At 44.6% G+C, this 16955-nt stretch overlaps 1 protein-coding gene across 1 annotated transcript in view; it reads left to right on the plus strand.

Moving 5' to 3' along the window:
• LOC132419996 (FGGY carbohydrate kinase domain-containing protein) overlaps positions 1-16955 on the plus strand; it is a 135640-nt gene that overhangs the window by 44993 nt on the left and 73692 nt on the right. Inside the window, exons 5-6 of the mRNA XM_060003970.2 lie at positions 4854-4974; positions 11015-11109. Coding sequence (XP_059859953.2) covers positions 4854-4974; positions 11015-11109 — 216 coding nt within the window. The remainder of the gene's footprint in view (positions 1-4853; positions 4975-11014; positions 11110-16955) is intronic.

Raw genomic sequence — 16955 nt, forward strand, 5'->3', positions numbered from 1 at the left:
TTTTCTGTATATCCATGTCATCAACAAAATCGCTTTTCTTATGTTTAGATTTATCCAGGTACCAAGTACACACAATAAGAGAGCAGAACTGGCCAACTCAATTAGATTAAACAGTCCTTCTTAGCTTATAGACCAATTTGACTGTACCTTCCTGAAACAACTATCTTATTAACAGCCTGTCCAGTTCAGTAATATCAGTCAGCCTGCTTTATTTATGGTAACTTGGTCAAAGAAAGACAATTCTGACATCTATCAAAATGGCGGGAGTTGACTACCATGAAAAAATGAAAATGGAGAACAAAAATATGCATCAGTAATAAAGACAGTTATTTAGCAATCCTGCTTTACAGTAAAGATAATAATAATATTGATAAATAATATAGTTTGGGGATATTATGTACCAGGAACTATGCCAAATATTTTACATACGTTATCTGACTTTACCTTATGAGGGAAGTATCATAATCCCCCTTCCGAAGATTAGAATCTAAACCTCAATGAGGTTAATTAACTTGATCGGTTTCATACAGCTAGTAAGTGGCAGAGCTGGGATTTGAACCCACAGCTTTCTAAAATAAAACTAGGTACACGATGAATTGAGGAGCTTTTTTTGTTTTTGTTTTGTTTTGAATTTTTGAATTTTATTTATTTTTATATAGCAAGTTCTTATTAGTTAATCTATTTTATACATATTAGTGTATCTATGTCAATCCCAATCTCCCAATAATTGAGGAGCTTTTATATTCTGATCTTAATATCACTGTGTGAAAAGTCTTACAGTGGAATGAGCCACTTGCATTAAAATAAATAATCCTGGGAAATCAGAGCTGTGTGAGGCTCTTCCTTCTGAGTCCATGCTAAGAGGGGGACATGAAGAATGAGACCACACAGATGAGCCAAGGGGCACCATTCTGTGATGACAACCACTGGTCCCTCTCACTGACACCCACTCTCTGTGCCAGGCACCAAACAGGGTACTACACCCACCTGTGAGTAACCCAGTCAGTAGGTGGGATTGTCCTCATTTTACAGACAGAGGGAACACTGCTTGCCAGGGTCAAACAGCTAGTTAATGGTCGAGTCAGAATCGGAACCTCTGTCTACTCCTAGGCTTTTGCTCTTTCCACGTTACCATGCTGCAATTTTCTTTGATCGCTTTGTAAAAGCTACATGATTGAAATAAGCCTTCAGGCATTCCTGAGAACAGTTTTGATTTGACACATCTTAGACAACATCATTAATTTGGCCAGGATTGTCTCACAGAGGTCCCCTTACTGGTAAGAAGTCCAAGAATGTATAAATTAGGTTAAACCTAATGCAGGCTGAGGGCTGGGGAGGGCTGGGATGGGAGAAAGCCAACTGCATTTTCCCAAATACTACACACTTGGAAAATCAATTTTGTATGTAATGGGCCGTACATATATTAAAAGCTATCATATTTATTCTGTCCATTGTTTTAATGACCTTTATAATACCATGAAGAGAAGGCAATTTAAGACAGATTTTTCGATAAGGCTATGTTGTATAGTCAATTTAGCTGTGAGGAGTTCAGTCTGTTTTGCAAAAGTATCTGGGCATTCTGATCTTTTAGTGCCTTTGTGCATTTTAATGTGCATTTTAATGAAGCATTCTGATAACAGATATTTTCCCATGATGTTCACCTTGAAAAAAAAAATGTGTTCATTGACTCTGAATATAGCCTTTACACCTATTTGTTGTGAAGTTAAAGTTAAGCAAATTCTTCTCTGTAGTAATATCTACGGTTGATATTTTGTAAGAATGGGATGAAATTAGAGATATTGTAATGAAGTTAACTTGGGACTATGCAAAACCCTCCATGAAGTGAAATTCTCTCTTGACCAAGCTTAATTGAAGGAACTGTCAAACACCCAGTTTATTCATAGCCTGTTCATCTATAGCTTTCTTTGCAGAATAGACCCTTAAAAAGTACTATTTGCATTTGAAGTCTCTCCATTTGCATTTGGTTCTGTACATTCCCAGTGGAATAGCCTAATTTTAATTTAAATTTCTCTGTGAAAACATTTTTTCCAGAAAGGTGAGCACAAAATCATTTTAGCACAAAGCCCTTTGGTGGGGCATTTAAGGAGGGTGGAGTGTTTCACACAGTGGCGTCTGGGACACCGAAAGGGAAGGCCCTGTAACTAACCGGGCAGCCCGAGTGGGAAATTCCTGCTGACAATGCCACATGGGAGAGAGACAGGCTGTCACAGCCCCTCTGGAGCGAGTGCCTCTTGTTTGGATTGCTTCTTGCCTTTTCCCAGGGAATGTGCTTTGTGTTACTCTCCTCTCAGGCCTGCTAATCACATGAGCCCTCAGGTCTCTGATTTTAGAAACATCAGAAATATCAATTTTGCATGGCATTTCCACGCATATTGGGAGGCAGCTTCCCCTCCCCTAAGGCAGATTGCATGGCTTTAGGCAAACTATAGAAATCCTAAATGGGGATAACAATATGCAGTTTTTGAGTGTTTCATGAAATTAGAGGTGATATTAAGGAGCATAGCAGAATGCCTAGCATAGAGCTAACAACCAGATTAGCTCTCATTTCTAAACACCCTCCCTGTACTGGACACTCCTATGAGCTTCAGATACACTGTCTACAGCAGCAAACTTGTAAGATAGATGTTACTGTATTTCAGCAAGTCTAAGACCACATTTTAAATTTTTGTTGCATGTTAGCATTTCAGACAATCCATGGAGTTATCAAATGAAAAATATGGTGTTATTCTTCCCATTTTTAAAATGAGAATTGAGTCATGGAAAGGTTAGGTATGGATTTGATTCAAGAAATAGGTGAAATGCCTGAATGCCATCCCAGCTTTTTTTAAATTCAAAAGCCATGCTCTTATCTCCTGCAGATTCATGCCCCTGGAGTACACTAGGGTTACCTGGAATCCACGGACACCAAATGATCCATGGTAGATGTAAGGGCATTTGTAGAACGCCTGAAATTAGTTATAATATTATTTTATATATGACTCTTTTCTAGGGAGGTCAGTAGGTTTTATCATATTCTCAAGAGGGTTCATGACCCCCCAAAAGCGTAAGAAAGAACATCTGGGGGTAATCAGCCATGTTCAATAAGCAGGGTCTGGCCGCATAGGGTACAACATGTTTTAATTTTTTTTAACACACTACATCTGTGGAGGATCTTTGCAGGCCCAAGTTTTACCTAATCCATATTCTTACCAGATTCACTAATAACTTCAACAAACCTGAAGTCTATGGGCTGGAAATCTTGGTTCTGGACTGCCCCCATCCCTCATCATTTACTACACAGCAATCAGGATTTCACACACCCCTGGTCCCCAGATCACCCTCTAGCGCTGCCTCTCCCAGAGGCACCCCCTGGCCCCAGGGAGACAGCTCTCCGGAGAGTCCTGTGAAAGAAGCTTCTACATCCCGCCCCCCCCGCCCCCGCGGGGGTCAGGGGAGCATCCTGATAACTTCCCAAACCCTCTTCCTTTACTTTGGTTAAGCCTCTGGTGCTGCATGCCCTCAAGCTGAACTGTCTTCTCCTCCTCTGTGCACCTGAACACCGTCTTCCCAGCACCACTGTCACACCTTCAGCGAATCTGTGATACTCTTCTGTCCAGCCCGAACCCCGCCTTCTTGGTGGTGGCAACATCTCTGGCCTCCCAGATCCTTGACCTCCGTATTCTCTCTTGACCTCCTCCTCCCCCTTGACCTTCTCCTCCATCCGCTTCAGCCCCTACTCCCATGTGCACACCTGGGACTTGGTCATCCCCCAAAGTTGCTTACTCCCTGAATATCTCAAGGGCTATCTTGCCACCAAAAAACCCTCTCCCTCATTTCTCCCCAGAGCCACTTTCTCAATCATCGCCATGCGGCTGCCTCCTGAGGTCATATCACAGTTCATCTTTTTTGTTTTTAATCCTTCTCTCAAAAAAAAAAAAAAATGATGATTTTTGGACTTCCAGTTTTCGAACTTCCTAGGAAATTATGATTTTTTAGATACTCGAATACCCTAGCTAAAAGTAATGACTTATACATTAAGATTCACCTCGATGACCCTGTGGTAGCGGTCTCTTGTCAAGCATCAGTAATTTTTACTTTAGTGAACTGAGCAAGACAAGAACGATAGATAACACATTTTCAGAAGAAAGGAAGACACAAGGGCTGAATGAAAATATGGTGAAGCCATAGCATATGGCATGTGGTTTCTGCATCATCCGAGATCACTACGGACTGACTGGGAATGGATTCTGGCACTGGAAGCCTCCTTATTAGAACCACTACCTGGTTTCAGGTGGTAACAAAGGTTCTTTTGCCAGCCTGAAGTCTTGTGTCCTACCTTCTTTGTGCAATTCAAGCCCTCTTTCCATGTTTCTGCTGCTGAGTTTGTTGGTGCCATTTCCAAGGAACAAACTTCTTTAGTTCCTCTTTAGGGAAGGGAAACTGACTCAGAGATCTCCAACTGTTATCATTGGAGCAGAGCTGCCAATGACTCCATTCCCCGTACCTCATGGAGGACCTGGGCCATAATGGACACTCATCAAATATGTATTTGAACGAACTGTGTTAATATGCACCGTGTTAACATTGTCAACATTGTATAACTACTGATAGAAGCAAATGGTGCAATGATTCAGAAGATTTTGGAGTCAGGCAGGCCCAGGTTGGAATTCCCGCTCTGCAACTTAATATAATGGTGTGATCACGGGCAATGTAATCTTGAGTCCTGACTTTCTGAGGTAGTGTATCTAGAGCTCCTAGTGCGGCATCTAGTACTGGGTAAACACTTAGTAAATGCTCCCGATCAATTTACCTTTGCTACCGTACTGATGCCTTCTTCTGTTCTTCCCTTTAAGTTCGGGACGCGCCTCATTATAGAGGCCATGGAGTCAGCAGGGCACTCGATCAGCACCCTTTTCCTCTGTGGGGGCCTCGGCAAGAACCCCCTTTTTGTGCAAATGCATGCGGACATTACCGGTAAGTCTAAGAAGAAGGAGAGAAAGTCATTGTAGGCTTGGCAGCAAATGGGCGTGGCCAAGATCTAGACAGGGTAGAGAATAGGAAGATATAAGTAGTGTGCCAAATTATTTTGAGTATTTATGTTAAAATGTATTTTTTTTCTTAAGACAGCTATGGTTGTCACAGTGGGGAAAGTGACTTCTATGTGTAGCTAACTATCGGGTCATGGTAAGAAATGAGACACGAGAGGTCAGCAAGGACTAGATCTTAATTCAAGTATTTACTCAACAGTCTTGAGTACCTCTTCTGATCCCCCCCACTGCGGGCCGTATTGAAAATACAGAGATGAAGACATGATCCCTGCCCCCAGGGAGCTCAGGGGCTATTGAAGAAGGCAGACAGCAGACATGTCAAATCCAGTGTGGCAAGAGCTCTGAGTGAGAAAAGCACAGGGTATTGGGGAAACACCATGGGCCACCTCGCCCTGGTTTGGACCTGTGACGGTGCACAGCAAGTGACTGGAGGAAGTGATAAGGAAACTGTTTGAAGAAAGATTGCAGAGCCCAGCCATGGTGGAAGCTGCGGGTGTCTGGCTGCAGATGGGGGTTTGGACCCTAAGACCCCAAGATCCTGTGATTCCTTCTCGGCTCATCAGAATCAGGGATCGTGACACAGATGGAGAGAATCCAGGGTAATGGGCTGATCTCTCTGTGATATGAGCAGACAAAAGCAGAGCAGGATCTGTAGTGCAGACCCCTGGGCCCCAAGGAAGGGGCCCCACAGGCAGGAGGCTTGCTGCTGTCCCAGAGGCTGGCCTGGGCTTCCATCCCTCTAGACCTGTGCCCTCATGCCCCTTGCTCCTTTCTCTCCCTGTGTCTCCTGGGGACTGATGTCCCCCCTCCCTACCCCATCCCGGGGTGGCCAGGCACCAGGGCTGGCCAAGGATAGGGAAGTAGGAGAGAACTGGACCCTGCTCACAGCCCCACCTCCAGTCTCATCTGAGCCCACCCTCCACTGGCCTCCATTCATCATGATCTCTTGCTGTCCCCTGTCCCCTGGATTCCTTACCTCTGACAGCTGGGTGGGTCCAGGTTTCTGCCCCTGACTCTCCCTTCCCCCTCCAGGCCATGCAGATCCCTGCAGGTGAGAGCTTTCCCAATCATGATGGGCAACATTTACCCCCTGCACATCGTGAGATCAAACTAAATAAGTTACTGATCCCCATCTTAGAGGTACGGAGGCTGAGGCACAAGCCAGAGAACAGTATCAAAAAGCACACAGTCTAAGGGTAAACATATAAAAATAAGTATAGAAATGACTGCCATTAACCACGCTCCCGCTCTGTGTTGACATGAATCACCCTATTTACATTTAATCCGCACACACCACCAAAAGGTAGAAATTGGTGTCCCCATCTTACAGACAAGGAAACAGGGTCAGGAAGGTGACTTAAATTAACTGTCCAACGTCAGACACCCAGTAGGGGCAGGACCAGGATTGTCCCAGGTGTGTCCAGGCCCAGCGTCCCCTACACTATGCTCTGACCCAGGTTTCTTAACTTTTCTGCCCGGTTTGTAACCATTTGATGATGACGACTCCTTTCCTAAAGTGTCCAGAACCTATGGAAGTAGGCCATTCTGAGGCAGAAAGAAGAAAGACGTAAAAAGGAGCTCAGATTACCTTCGATTTTCCCTAGGAGAAAAGCCATGACTACATTTTATCTCAAAGTCAGCTAGCTTGTTCAAGTACGGTTCAGACTTAAAATCTGATCTGTGAGTGACTTTTTAATTTCCAGCCTCCAAATAGCCACCAAAACTTCCTACCTGGATTCAGGAGGGGAGAGAAAATCAACCTTGGCTAACACATCACCCAAGGGAATGGGAAACAGGGCCCCCAAGAGCAGGGTAGCCTGTGTGACCCAGGTCCTGACTCTGCACCGCTGCTCCAGCCTTTATGAAAGTGAGTTCTCTTCCAGGCCTCACACCCCTGAGCTGACTCAGAAGCAGGGGTGCAGTGGCTTCAGAGAAAGATCTGCTTTGGAAACTGTTCTCCTTCAGGCTCATGAATGAAAAGGCTGTTAATCGTTATTTGGATTCCAATTGAAACTGGACCCTTTGTCTCTGACTGTGGACCAGTTACAGTTCCGGACAAAGGGGCCTTTTCTTTGGCCTGAAACTCCTCTGCCTTGGGAAGCCGGTGATTGACAAGTGATGGCAAAGTGCATCTGCCTTTAAATGCTTTGGGTTCTGCTAAACTCATTAATGCGTCAGATAAAATAGTTCACATTCCAGGCAAAGCTGCCCCCTTCCTCTCCTTCACCCAGCATTCTGAGAAAAGAACACATTTGCATTTGTTTCTGCAAAAGATGGGCACACAAGCCGGGGGTGTACAGGTAGAGTGTTTGGTGCCTTTAAACGTTGTAATTGCTCTAGTTTTCCTGCAAAGAAAGCTGTAGAAAGAACCATAGACCTGGTACATGATTCTCAGGAATAACATGTGAAAAACACGGTGGGATTTGGGAGATGCTTTGGAGATAGTGTGGAGTAATGGAAAGAGCAGGGGACCAGCTCTGTGACTTTGGGCAAGTTGCTTTACCTCTCTGAGCCTCATTTCCCTCTTCTGAAAGGTAGAGATAATATTATTTCCCTCACATAGATCATGCTGAGGAATACATACTCACACGTTTGTGGGCACCAATCTCTGTGCTTCACTTAAAATAGGTGTTCAATAAATGTTAGCTCACTTCTTCCCTGAAGGCAGCCCCACGCCAGAAAGGTGGTGCATTTCAGAAAAAAAGAAGTTAAATATTTTTTAAGCAAATCTTTGCCATTTGGGGAACAGTCTGCTCCTGCTCTGGGCAAGCAGGGAGAGTAGGGTTTTGCCAACTTGGGAAATGTCCTCTACGTGAGGAGGAAGAATCTCGTTGTACCCTGGGCATATAGTTAACTGTGGTTTCAAGAAATACTTGGTGTGTACTAAGTAATTGTAGGTTTCCCTCACTGACTTGGGACTAAATGTTCCTCCTAAATTTTGTTTTGTAGAATTCTGGCAGTTTCCTTAGGGGTTTCCCTCTTCCCGCCTTATTCATTATTTCACTCATTTACTCCTTCATGTATTCATTCTCTGAGTACACATGCTGAGCTTGGCGCGAGCATGCAAAGAAGAACAATAACGTCCTGCCAAGAGGGCCATTACAAACAGAAAAGTGCTCTCGTGCTCTGACCACTGTCCAGCGAGGACGGGGTACCCAGAGGACGTTGGTGGCAGCGTGAGTCAGTTCCAGGCAGAGAACAGATGACACACTCAGATTGGATTAACTGGAGAACAGTCGAATAAAGGGTCTATTTACAGAGGTGTGGGCAGGGTTGAGGGAAACCCCGGTCACCAGGCGGTACCGTGGGGCTGCCCGCAGTCTGACCACCCCTAGGCTTGCAAGGGCTGGGGCAGGAGGTGACCCACCTGAGACTGAGGGGCTATGTGAAGAGGGGCCTCGTGGCTGGAGACGAGCTCAGTCCAGGATGTGGCCGGAGGACAAAGGGGCTACAGACTTGGTCCACACGGCAGTGTCCCAGCACCCAGAACAGGTGTTGGGGCCGAGGTGCGAAGAGGGTGGGAATAACTGAGATACGGTAAACATTAAGAATCATAATAGCTAATGCCAATTTAGTGCCTCCTCTAAGCACTTTTAACCCTCACGGCAACTCTGTGAGATCAATGGAAGTTTAACCTCATTTTGCATCTGGGAAAACAGGCACAGAGGGGTTAAGTAACTTGCCTAGGATCACACAGCTAAGGCAGGGAGGAAGCCAGAATTCAAACCCTGGCAGCTTGGCTCCAGAGCACTTTGGGCTGCAACTGGAGAGCTGATGGGGGATCCACCCGGCTCCTCTGGTTGCCCGTTCCCAAGGAGAGGGGCCTGTGAGTAGTTCCTCCCTGCTCAGAGCAGTGAAGCTCTGACAGGGTAAGGAGGGCTAGGAGGCAAACAGCATGTGGAGTGCTGTCTTCTAAAAAGTCCCAGGGCCATGGGATGGTCATGGTCACACCCCCATCCCCATGATCCCCAGACTCTGCAGAGGCTTGCGGTGCTCTCTCCTGATGCAACCAGCACAACCCTTCCACGTGGCCTGGTGTCTTTCCTGCCCCTCTGGATGGTTGATGGGCAACCTACCCCATCCTTTCCCTGTGGTCCACTTTCCAACCCAGATGGAGTGCATGGAGGAGGGCTTCACCCCTCGCTGAGATTCATCCTAACAATAGAGGCCACCACTCTCAGGGGCTTATCATAGACCAGGAAATGTGTTAAGCCCCATATGTGCCCTTTTTCATGAATCCTCACAGCAAACCTGTTATCATCCCCATTTTACACAGGGAGAAACTGAGGCTAAAGGGTTTAAGTGACTTGCTGAAGGACACAGGGCTAGTGGAACCAGGTCTGCGCTTTTCCCAGAGACCCCACCCCACCTGATACTTGTCAGCAAAGTCTCCAGTGCTGGCCCTGCAGTATGGGGCTGGTATTCCTAAGTCCACTGGGATATGTGTGGGAATTCTTCCCCCCACCCCCTTTGTCTGGGATGGCTGGGGCAGCTGCCCCAGCCCTGGAGTAGGACAGTGAGTTAGGAGATGGTGGGAGCACAGAGGAGGATGTGTCAGGGAACTCTTGCCAGAAAAGATAGGAAGAGAAATCCAGTCTTTGGAAAAATAATGTCTTGAGTAGAGGAAGATCTCACAGGTCTGGCCACAGAGCTTACCTCTGTGGAGTTTGCTGCCATCTCCTGATTAGCAAATATATTTATATTTTATGTACGTTTCATTTCATATACACACACATATAACATACTAAGAATTCTAAATTATTCCTATTCACCTTAAGTCCACTGTGAACCTTCAGCCTCTGGAAGTTGTCATGTGGAGTGTTCCTCCCTGCCTGGTGGACCCCTACTCATCCTTCAAATGCTTGTTTAATCCTGAGCTCCCCTGCTCTGACCCCCTTCCCCATCTCGAAAATTCATTCGTTCATCACGTAAGCAGTTACAATGTGCTAGACACCGCTCTCAATTCCAGGGATTCAGCAGTGGACAAAGAGTCCCTGCCCTCATGGAGCTTAGGTTCTAGCAGGCAAGACAGACAGTAAACAAGAGAAGTAATAGCACGGTGTTGGAAGGCAATGAGGAAATCATGAGGCGGGTAAGGGATGTTGTGGGTAAGTTGTCATTTCACTTCAGATGGTCAGGAAAGCTGCAGTGGGGAGGGATGTTTGCACAGACTTGCAGGAGGGAGTTGCCATGGGGACATCTGGAAGCAAGTGACCCAGACAGAAGGAACAGCACAAGCAAGGGCCCTGAAGCAGATTCAAGAAAGGGCAAGGAGGCCGGGCAGTGTGGCCCAGAGGAGTGGGGAAGCCAGTCAGGGTGGGAGAAGTGGCACGGATCCTGGAGGGCCTTGTCAGCCTTGGTAAGGGCTTTGGCTTGTACTCTGAGGCCCCTGAAGGAAGGATTCATCACACCCTCTCTCACTACTTCCCTTTCCTTAGTGCATCTCAGTTGGAGACCCAACCCCCTGTGTGGCCTTTATCTCTCTCTCATCCATCTCCCCTTTGAGACCTGAATAGCAGGACAGTCTTATTCATCTCTATATCACTGGCCCCACAGAGCACTTCGTAAATGTTTGTTTAACTGCTTAAAATGGCAGGTAGCAGCTAGCAGAAGCCTGGAAAACCTGGGCAGAAAGGTCTCCTGAGTTCAGATACGTATAGATAGATAGATAGATGATTGATAAATAGATAGATAGATAGATAAATATAGATATAGATACAGATATAGATATATGGTGCTGGCTTCCAGGGGACCCTTGGCTACTGCAGCAGCAGGCAGAGGCAGTGAAATCCTTTAGAACCAGGTAATCCCAAAGAACAGGGAACTGCAAGGGGGAGGGGTGGAGCACTGCTGCTGCCTCTGCATCAGGTGTTTGTGCTGCTGGAGCTGCTGGCCGGCTCCCCGCGTGGCCCCTGGCCCTACTACTCCACTACTCCCTAACCAAGGTGTGGCCTTGTCCTGCGCAGGCATGCCTGTGGTCCTGTCGCAAGAGGTGGAGTCTGTTCTCGTGGGTGCTGCTATTCTGGGGGCCTGTGCCTCGGGGGATTTCGCTTCTGTACAGGTACGTGAGGACCAAGGGGTGGGCCATGGCCCCTCCCCTGTCTGGGGCTGTCCTTCCTCTTGACAGCAGCTCATGTCTTGCAAAGCACACACAGGATATAATTAAGAAATGATAGGTTCCAGCCAGGGAAAGCACAAACACTTCTAGCCTCACATATTTTTTGCAGTTTTCATTTGACTTGGCCTCCATTACTGTCAGTCGTTCTGTCTTTCTGTTGGTTTTCTTTTTTTCTCCTTCAAAATAGCTCTTATATTATTTCATTTGAATTTCCCCTTGACCATTTTTCTTTTAGCAAGCGAAGCAGGTAAGGTACAAAACAAATTTTTCATGTGAATTTCTGATTTGTATTTGCTTCTTTCATCTCCATCCACCACTTTTCAAATACCTCTGAGGTCTCTTTCAGCAAGGTACACAAATGAAAATGTTAGTAAAATGGAGTTAGAAGAAAAAATAAGGAACAAAGATATCGGAAGAAGGAAACAACTCGATGGCAATGATGGAGCAGACAGTTTGACTCTGAGCTTCCTGGCAGCCGAGACAAAAAAGAACCCATGATAAGTTACATAATTCTTATTTTCAAAAAGAGGAAGCATACTAGTTTCTTTAGGAGACAAAGCTTTTCCTACCACTGAATTGAAAAAGACATTTCACATGTGGGTTTTATGGAGAGACTTTGAGTGGTAAAATAGTAGGATTAACAACAGGTTTACAAAAAGGTAGAGAAGCAGTATAGTTTACGGCTGAAGGCACAAGCTCTGAAGTCAACCCTCACTTGACTTCCAACTAGTTCTGTAACCTGACCGTTCTGCTTCCACTCCATTTCTTTATCTGTAATAATGATCAGGAGCACATTATGAGTTCTTTCTCTGGACCGGGAATGTACGTTCAGTCCCGCAGCAGCTCTATAATTCCCATTTTATAGTTGAAGAACCTGAGGCAAAAAGAAGTTAAATAACTTGGCTTACGTTGAAGCAGCTAGTAAATGCCAGAACCAAGAAGTCTGGCTCCCAAGTTGTAACTGAAAGTTGAAGAAATATTTGTTCAGCTGAGTCACCGGAGAGCTTAAGTGACTTGCCCACGGTCTCAAAGTCAGGACTAGAAGCCAGGTTTTCCACCAGTAGCCCAGTAATGAGAACCTTATTTATTGTGACCCTCTTATGTACCAAGAACTATGCTACGTGCTTTTCATATAACCTTCCTGCTACCTCTCACAACCCACACAGGCAACAGAGATCCAGAAAGATTACGGAACTCAAGTGTACACTATTGGAAGTGGTCACATGCAAGAGTCTGATACCAATATCTGTGCTCTTTGTGCCACATTTTGGGAAGTGTGGTGCACGGCACCCTGCCAAGCCTCTCAAATTGATGCTTGTGAAATATCCCTTCCAAAGAATTGAACCCACTCGTGAATGCTTGTGGATCTTAACTGGAGTTTTTAAACAAAGATGGTAGAGTTGAGTTTTCAACTTTTTTCTGGATTTTCTGGTGCTGTCTCAGAAACATCACGTGGAGATGTTTATTTATTGTTGAAATGTCAGTGACTTGTCAGTTATTATTTTAATGTGTTGATTTATGAAGATGTTCTCATAACTAGTTGCCTTGCACTTCCTGGGACAAAGCGTAATTGCCAGAACAAAACAGTAGAGATGCTTACTAAGGCCCTGCGTAGGTTAATGCATATTATGGACTGGAAGTTTCTGTCCCCTCAAAATTCAAATTTGAATCCCTAACCCCACAGTGTGATGGTATTTGGAGATGTGGCCTTTGGGAGGTGATTTCGATTAGATGAGGAAATGAGGGTGGGACCTTTATGGTGAGATTAGTGCCCTGATGCGATGAGACACCAGAGCTTGCTTTTTCTCTGCCATGTGAGGACACGGCAAAAAGGTGGCCATCTGCAAGCCGGGAAGGGAGCCCTCACCAGAGCTCAGCCATGCTGGCACCTTGATCTTAGTGCCTCCAGAACTGTGAGAAAATGAATTTCTATTGTTTAAACACCCAATCTGTGGTATTTTGTTATGGCATCCCAAGCAGATGAAGACACCTCATTGAATCTTGACAGTCTCCCTGCCTGCGGGAATAAGGCTTTCTATTCCTGTGTTATATATGAGGAAACCCAGGCTCAGAGAGTTTTTAAGAAGTTTGCCCAAGGCTACAGTTAATAAGGGGCAGAAGCAGAATGGAAATCAAGGTCTCTCTGGATTATATCCTCTGTTGATTTTCATTCTTTTTCTACTTTAGTCTAATTTTTTTTTCTTTTTTCTTGAAAAAAAATTTGGCTTCTTAAATGTTCAAAGGTGAATTTTCTGAAAAGAAATGTCATTGGTCACAAATCAGGAGACAGTCTGCCACTGAAACAGAGTAGTGTGACAAGATCCGGCTGCTTTATCAGATACTTCATACCATGCCTTGTGGCACCTCATTGACATCTTAGTCAAATCTGGAGTTTCTAGCTCTGAGAAGTTTCCACTCACTTCTTCTCCTAAGTGGAAACTGAGCTTCATCCCACACTGACATCTTCTTCACTACATAATATTTTCCCTTAATATTCTGGAACAGGATCTAAGATATGGTAGATCAAAAATTGGAATTGTTGACTTGAGTAGCAGCTGCAAGGCCCACAAAATCTTAAAGACAAGTTCATGTCTCCTATTCGACCTGAGGAATTATGTGCCTCTCCTGACTATTTTTAGGAGACACTGTAATCTAGTAAAGAAAGCCCCCAGGTGCCAGAGACCTGAATCTTACCTGTCATCACATGCCTGAGGGAATCCATGTGGTCTTAACCTCTGTGCATGGTTGTTGTACATCCTCAAACAATGTCACTTGGCCTCTCCAGGTGCTCTTTTCATTTGTTTGTTTTGTTTCCTTTCTAAAAAATGTTTAAATAAGAATTGCCATTCATGTGGAACTGCTGAGATAGAGCCTTTGAAAGATTCAGTGACCTCCGTGAAGCCCAGGTATAATTGTCAACATTGTAATAATGATTATGTTTGGAAATGTAAATGCATGTGAACTTGGCTTCATTCACCCCTCTCTAAAGAAGAGGTGCCAACCTATGTGCCCCAGGCCTGGAGACCAGCTCAGGATTCTGGCAAGTTGAGGTGAAAAAGAATTACTTCCTCCCTGTGATTCATATTTTTCAATCTGAACTTCAACACAGTTTTTTCTTTGAACTTCATAGATCCTAGCTTGATCTTCAGGGTGCCTGCCACTCCTTCCTGTAAGAAAGCTGAGCAGAGCTTGCCAGCAACTCAATGATTCCAGCAGGCCAGATGTTTTGTCTTCTCATAGACCACACATCTGGTCGTTGGATAAAGGATTTCACTTCTTATCTGGATGGGCAGACTTTGGTAGACTCAGTTGGAGTCGTCTCCTTCAGATGAAGGAAAGGCTAAGAAGACTCCAGAAGACCCAGGCTGCAGACCTAGGGAAGAGTCCTACATGCCCAGGGAGACAGGGTTTCCCAATGTCTTAGGCCCATGAATGGATGGCTTCAGCCAGGGGTAGAGCGCTATACCTTCCTTTGGCAGTACCAACAGATCAGAAGGACTTAGAATTGTGGATTTTACTTACAGCTATTGCAAACTTCTATATATTTGAATTCTGGGGAAAGTTTATCAGCTGGAGGGAGAGGGATAGTGGATGGAATTATCTGATGGGGGTATTAATGGAAGAGATTGGTCAAGTACAAGGTCCATTGCTATTCCAAATTTTGAAGCCTGCTGACAGTTCCTGCTTCCACCTCTTGTTCATTTATCCATTCATATTCTCATCCTCAGAGTCTCTCTCTCCCTCTCTTCCTCTGCCTGTTCCTACCCTCCCTTCCTTTAGACAACTAAAGTCTTCCTGCTCCTGTTCCCTTTCCAAATTAGGATCTCACAAAGGGTAGTTATAGCCATCCATCTGCATTAAAGAATAGAATGACTAATAATATCTTAAAGAATTGTCCCTCTCCAGAAATGGTGTTCTCCTTTTAGTAGTTTTCAAAACTATTCTTCCATTAGACAGTGTGACAAGTATCATGTCACAGTTGTCTTTGTATCTGCAGCTTAATACAATGGAATCAAATCACAGAGATGCCATTTTCATGGTAGAAGTTCAGCTATTGAGTAAGTGGGAGGGGATGCAAGGAAGGAAGTCTTCCTCCCTCCTTAGAGTTATCCAGGCGGTCTTGGCATCTGTGGCCTTTCCACCTGACCATTCCCCCATCCCTAGAATGTCACCCATCGCTCCTCTGGCCATCAGTGTGCTCCAAAGTGATCCTCTCAAATTCTGAATATCCTGGAAAGCAAATAATTATCATTAGAAGTTGGGAGCATCCCGTAACAATCCCCTAGGCTCCCAGGCCCTGGGAAATTAACACACTGGAAAAAAATCACTTTATGAACTATCAACATGCTTACACTTCCTAAGCACAGACGATAGAGAGGTTCTAAGAAATGCAAAGGACACATAAAGCAAGAAAGCGGTTTCAAGATGCCGTGAGAGAAAACTCAATCCAATGGCAAAGAGGCAGAAATACAAAATGGCTTTCCACTTTCTGCTTCCTTCAGCCCCTCTGCAGATGTCATTAGCTTCCGGTAATGTCTTATCTTAAAAGAAAGCTTTTTTCCCCCCAAGACTATTTATATAAAATAAGCTTTAATTCTAACTGTGCTATTGATATTTATCTTGACACCCACCCTTGCCCCCCAAAAAAAGCAGTAGAGGAAGCCTCTGAAGCAAAAATCAGCAGAAGGAGACAGTGACAAGAGATCAAAATGAATTCAGCCATCATTTTAATGGTAGTACCAGGGTAAAGAAAATAAGCCCTTGGAATCAGCCAATTAATCAAAACCTTCTTTCCTCCCACGGTGTGAGGGTTGCCGCCTCTGTAAACCATTGACTCCGTGCGTTCCCACCATCAACTTTCCCTGTCACGTTCCAGACAGACTCCTGTGTCTCGCAGACCAATGCATCTAAGTGGCCAGTGGAGAGCGGTGATTACTCACCCTTTCTGTAATGTGTGCCCACAGGATAAACTATCCGCGCTGACCGCAGTGGTCTACCCTCAAGGTCAGTCCTTGCAAACATCCTCACTGCTTAGCTGAAGCCTATCCTTCTGTTCTTTTTCATGACATTTCCTTCATTTAGAGCCAGTTTCTATTCATCACCTATTATGTGCTTCAAAGCCTGTTATTTTTTTATGCTATACAATACGTCTCCATATTGTTTTGTTTTGTGAGAGTTAACTTTCTGTGTTTTTTAGTCCTGTTTGGCTTCCTGTCACCATAAATACCAGTTTTACGTTTTGCGAAGTAAAGTTGATTACCATGATCTTGCTTTCTGGAGGTTTGGAAAGACTGATATATAATAGATGTTCAGAAATATGAAACCATGCCATTTCTTGGCACATTCAGTCTTAATTTGCTGGGTTTCTTTCCTTTTTCTGGAATACAACTACTAATTCATGTTCATTGGGAAAAAATAAGAAAATTCAGTTAAGCTGAAAGAAAAATATGAAAACACTGATATTACTGCCCTAAAACAACCACTATATTAGATTCTGGCTTCTATCTTTGTAGTCTTTTTGTACATACTTTTAAATTATTTTATACTTTTCTAAATTACAAAACTGTGTTCATACAATGCATATTGTTTTATAGCCTTTTTTCCCCCCACCCAAAAATACATAGCAAACATCTTTATTTATCATATTTGTAGGCTGTACAATTTTCTGCCCCATAGTAGACCAGCGGTCCCCAACCTTTTTGGCACCAAGGACGGCTTTCGTGGAAGAAAATTTTTCCACAGATGGGGGTGGGTGGGGAATGGTTCAGGCCGTAATTCCAGCGATGGAG

Source organism: Delphinus delphis, chromosome 1, assembly GCF_949987515.2.
Source record: "Delphinus delphis chromosome 1, mDelDel1.2, whole genome shotgun sequence".
Lineage (NCBI taxonomy): Eukaryota > Metazoa > Chordata > Mammalia > Artiodactyla > Delphinidae > Delphinus > Delphinus delphis.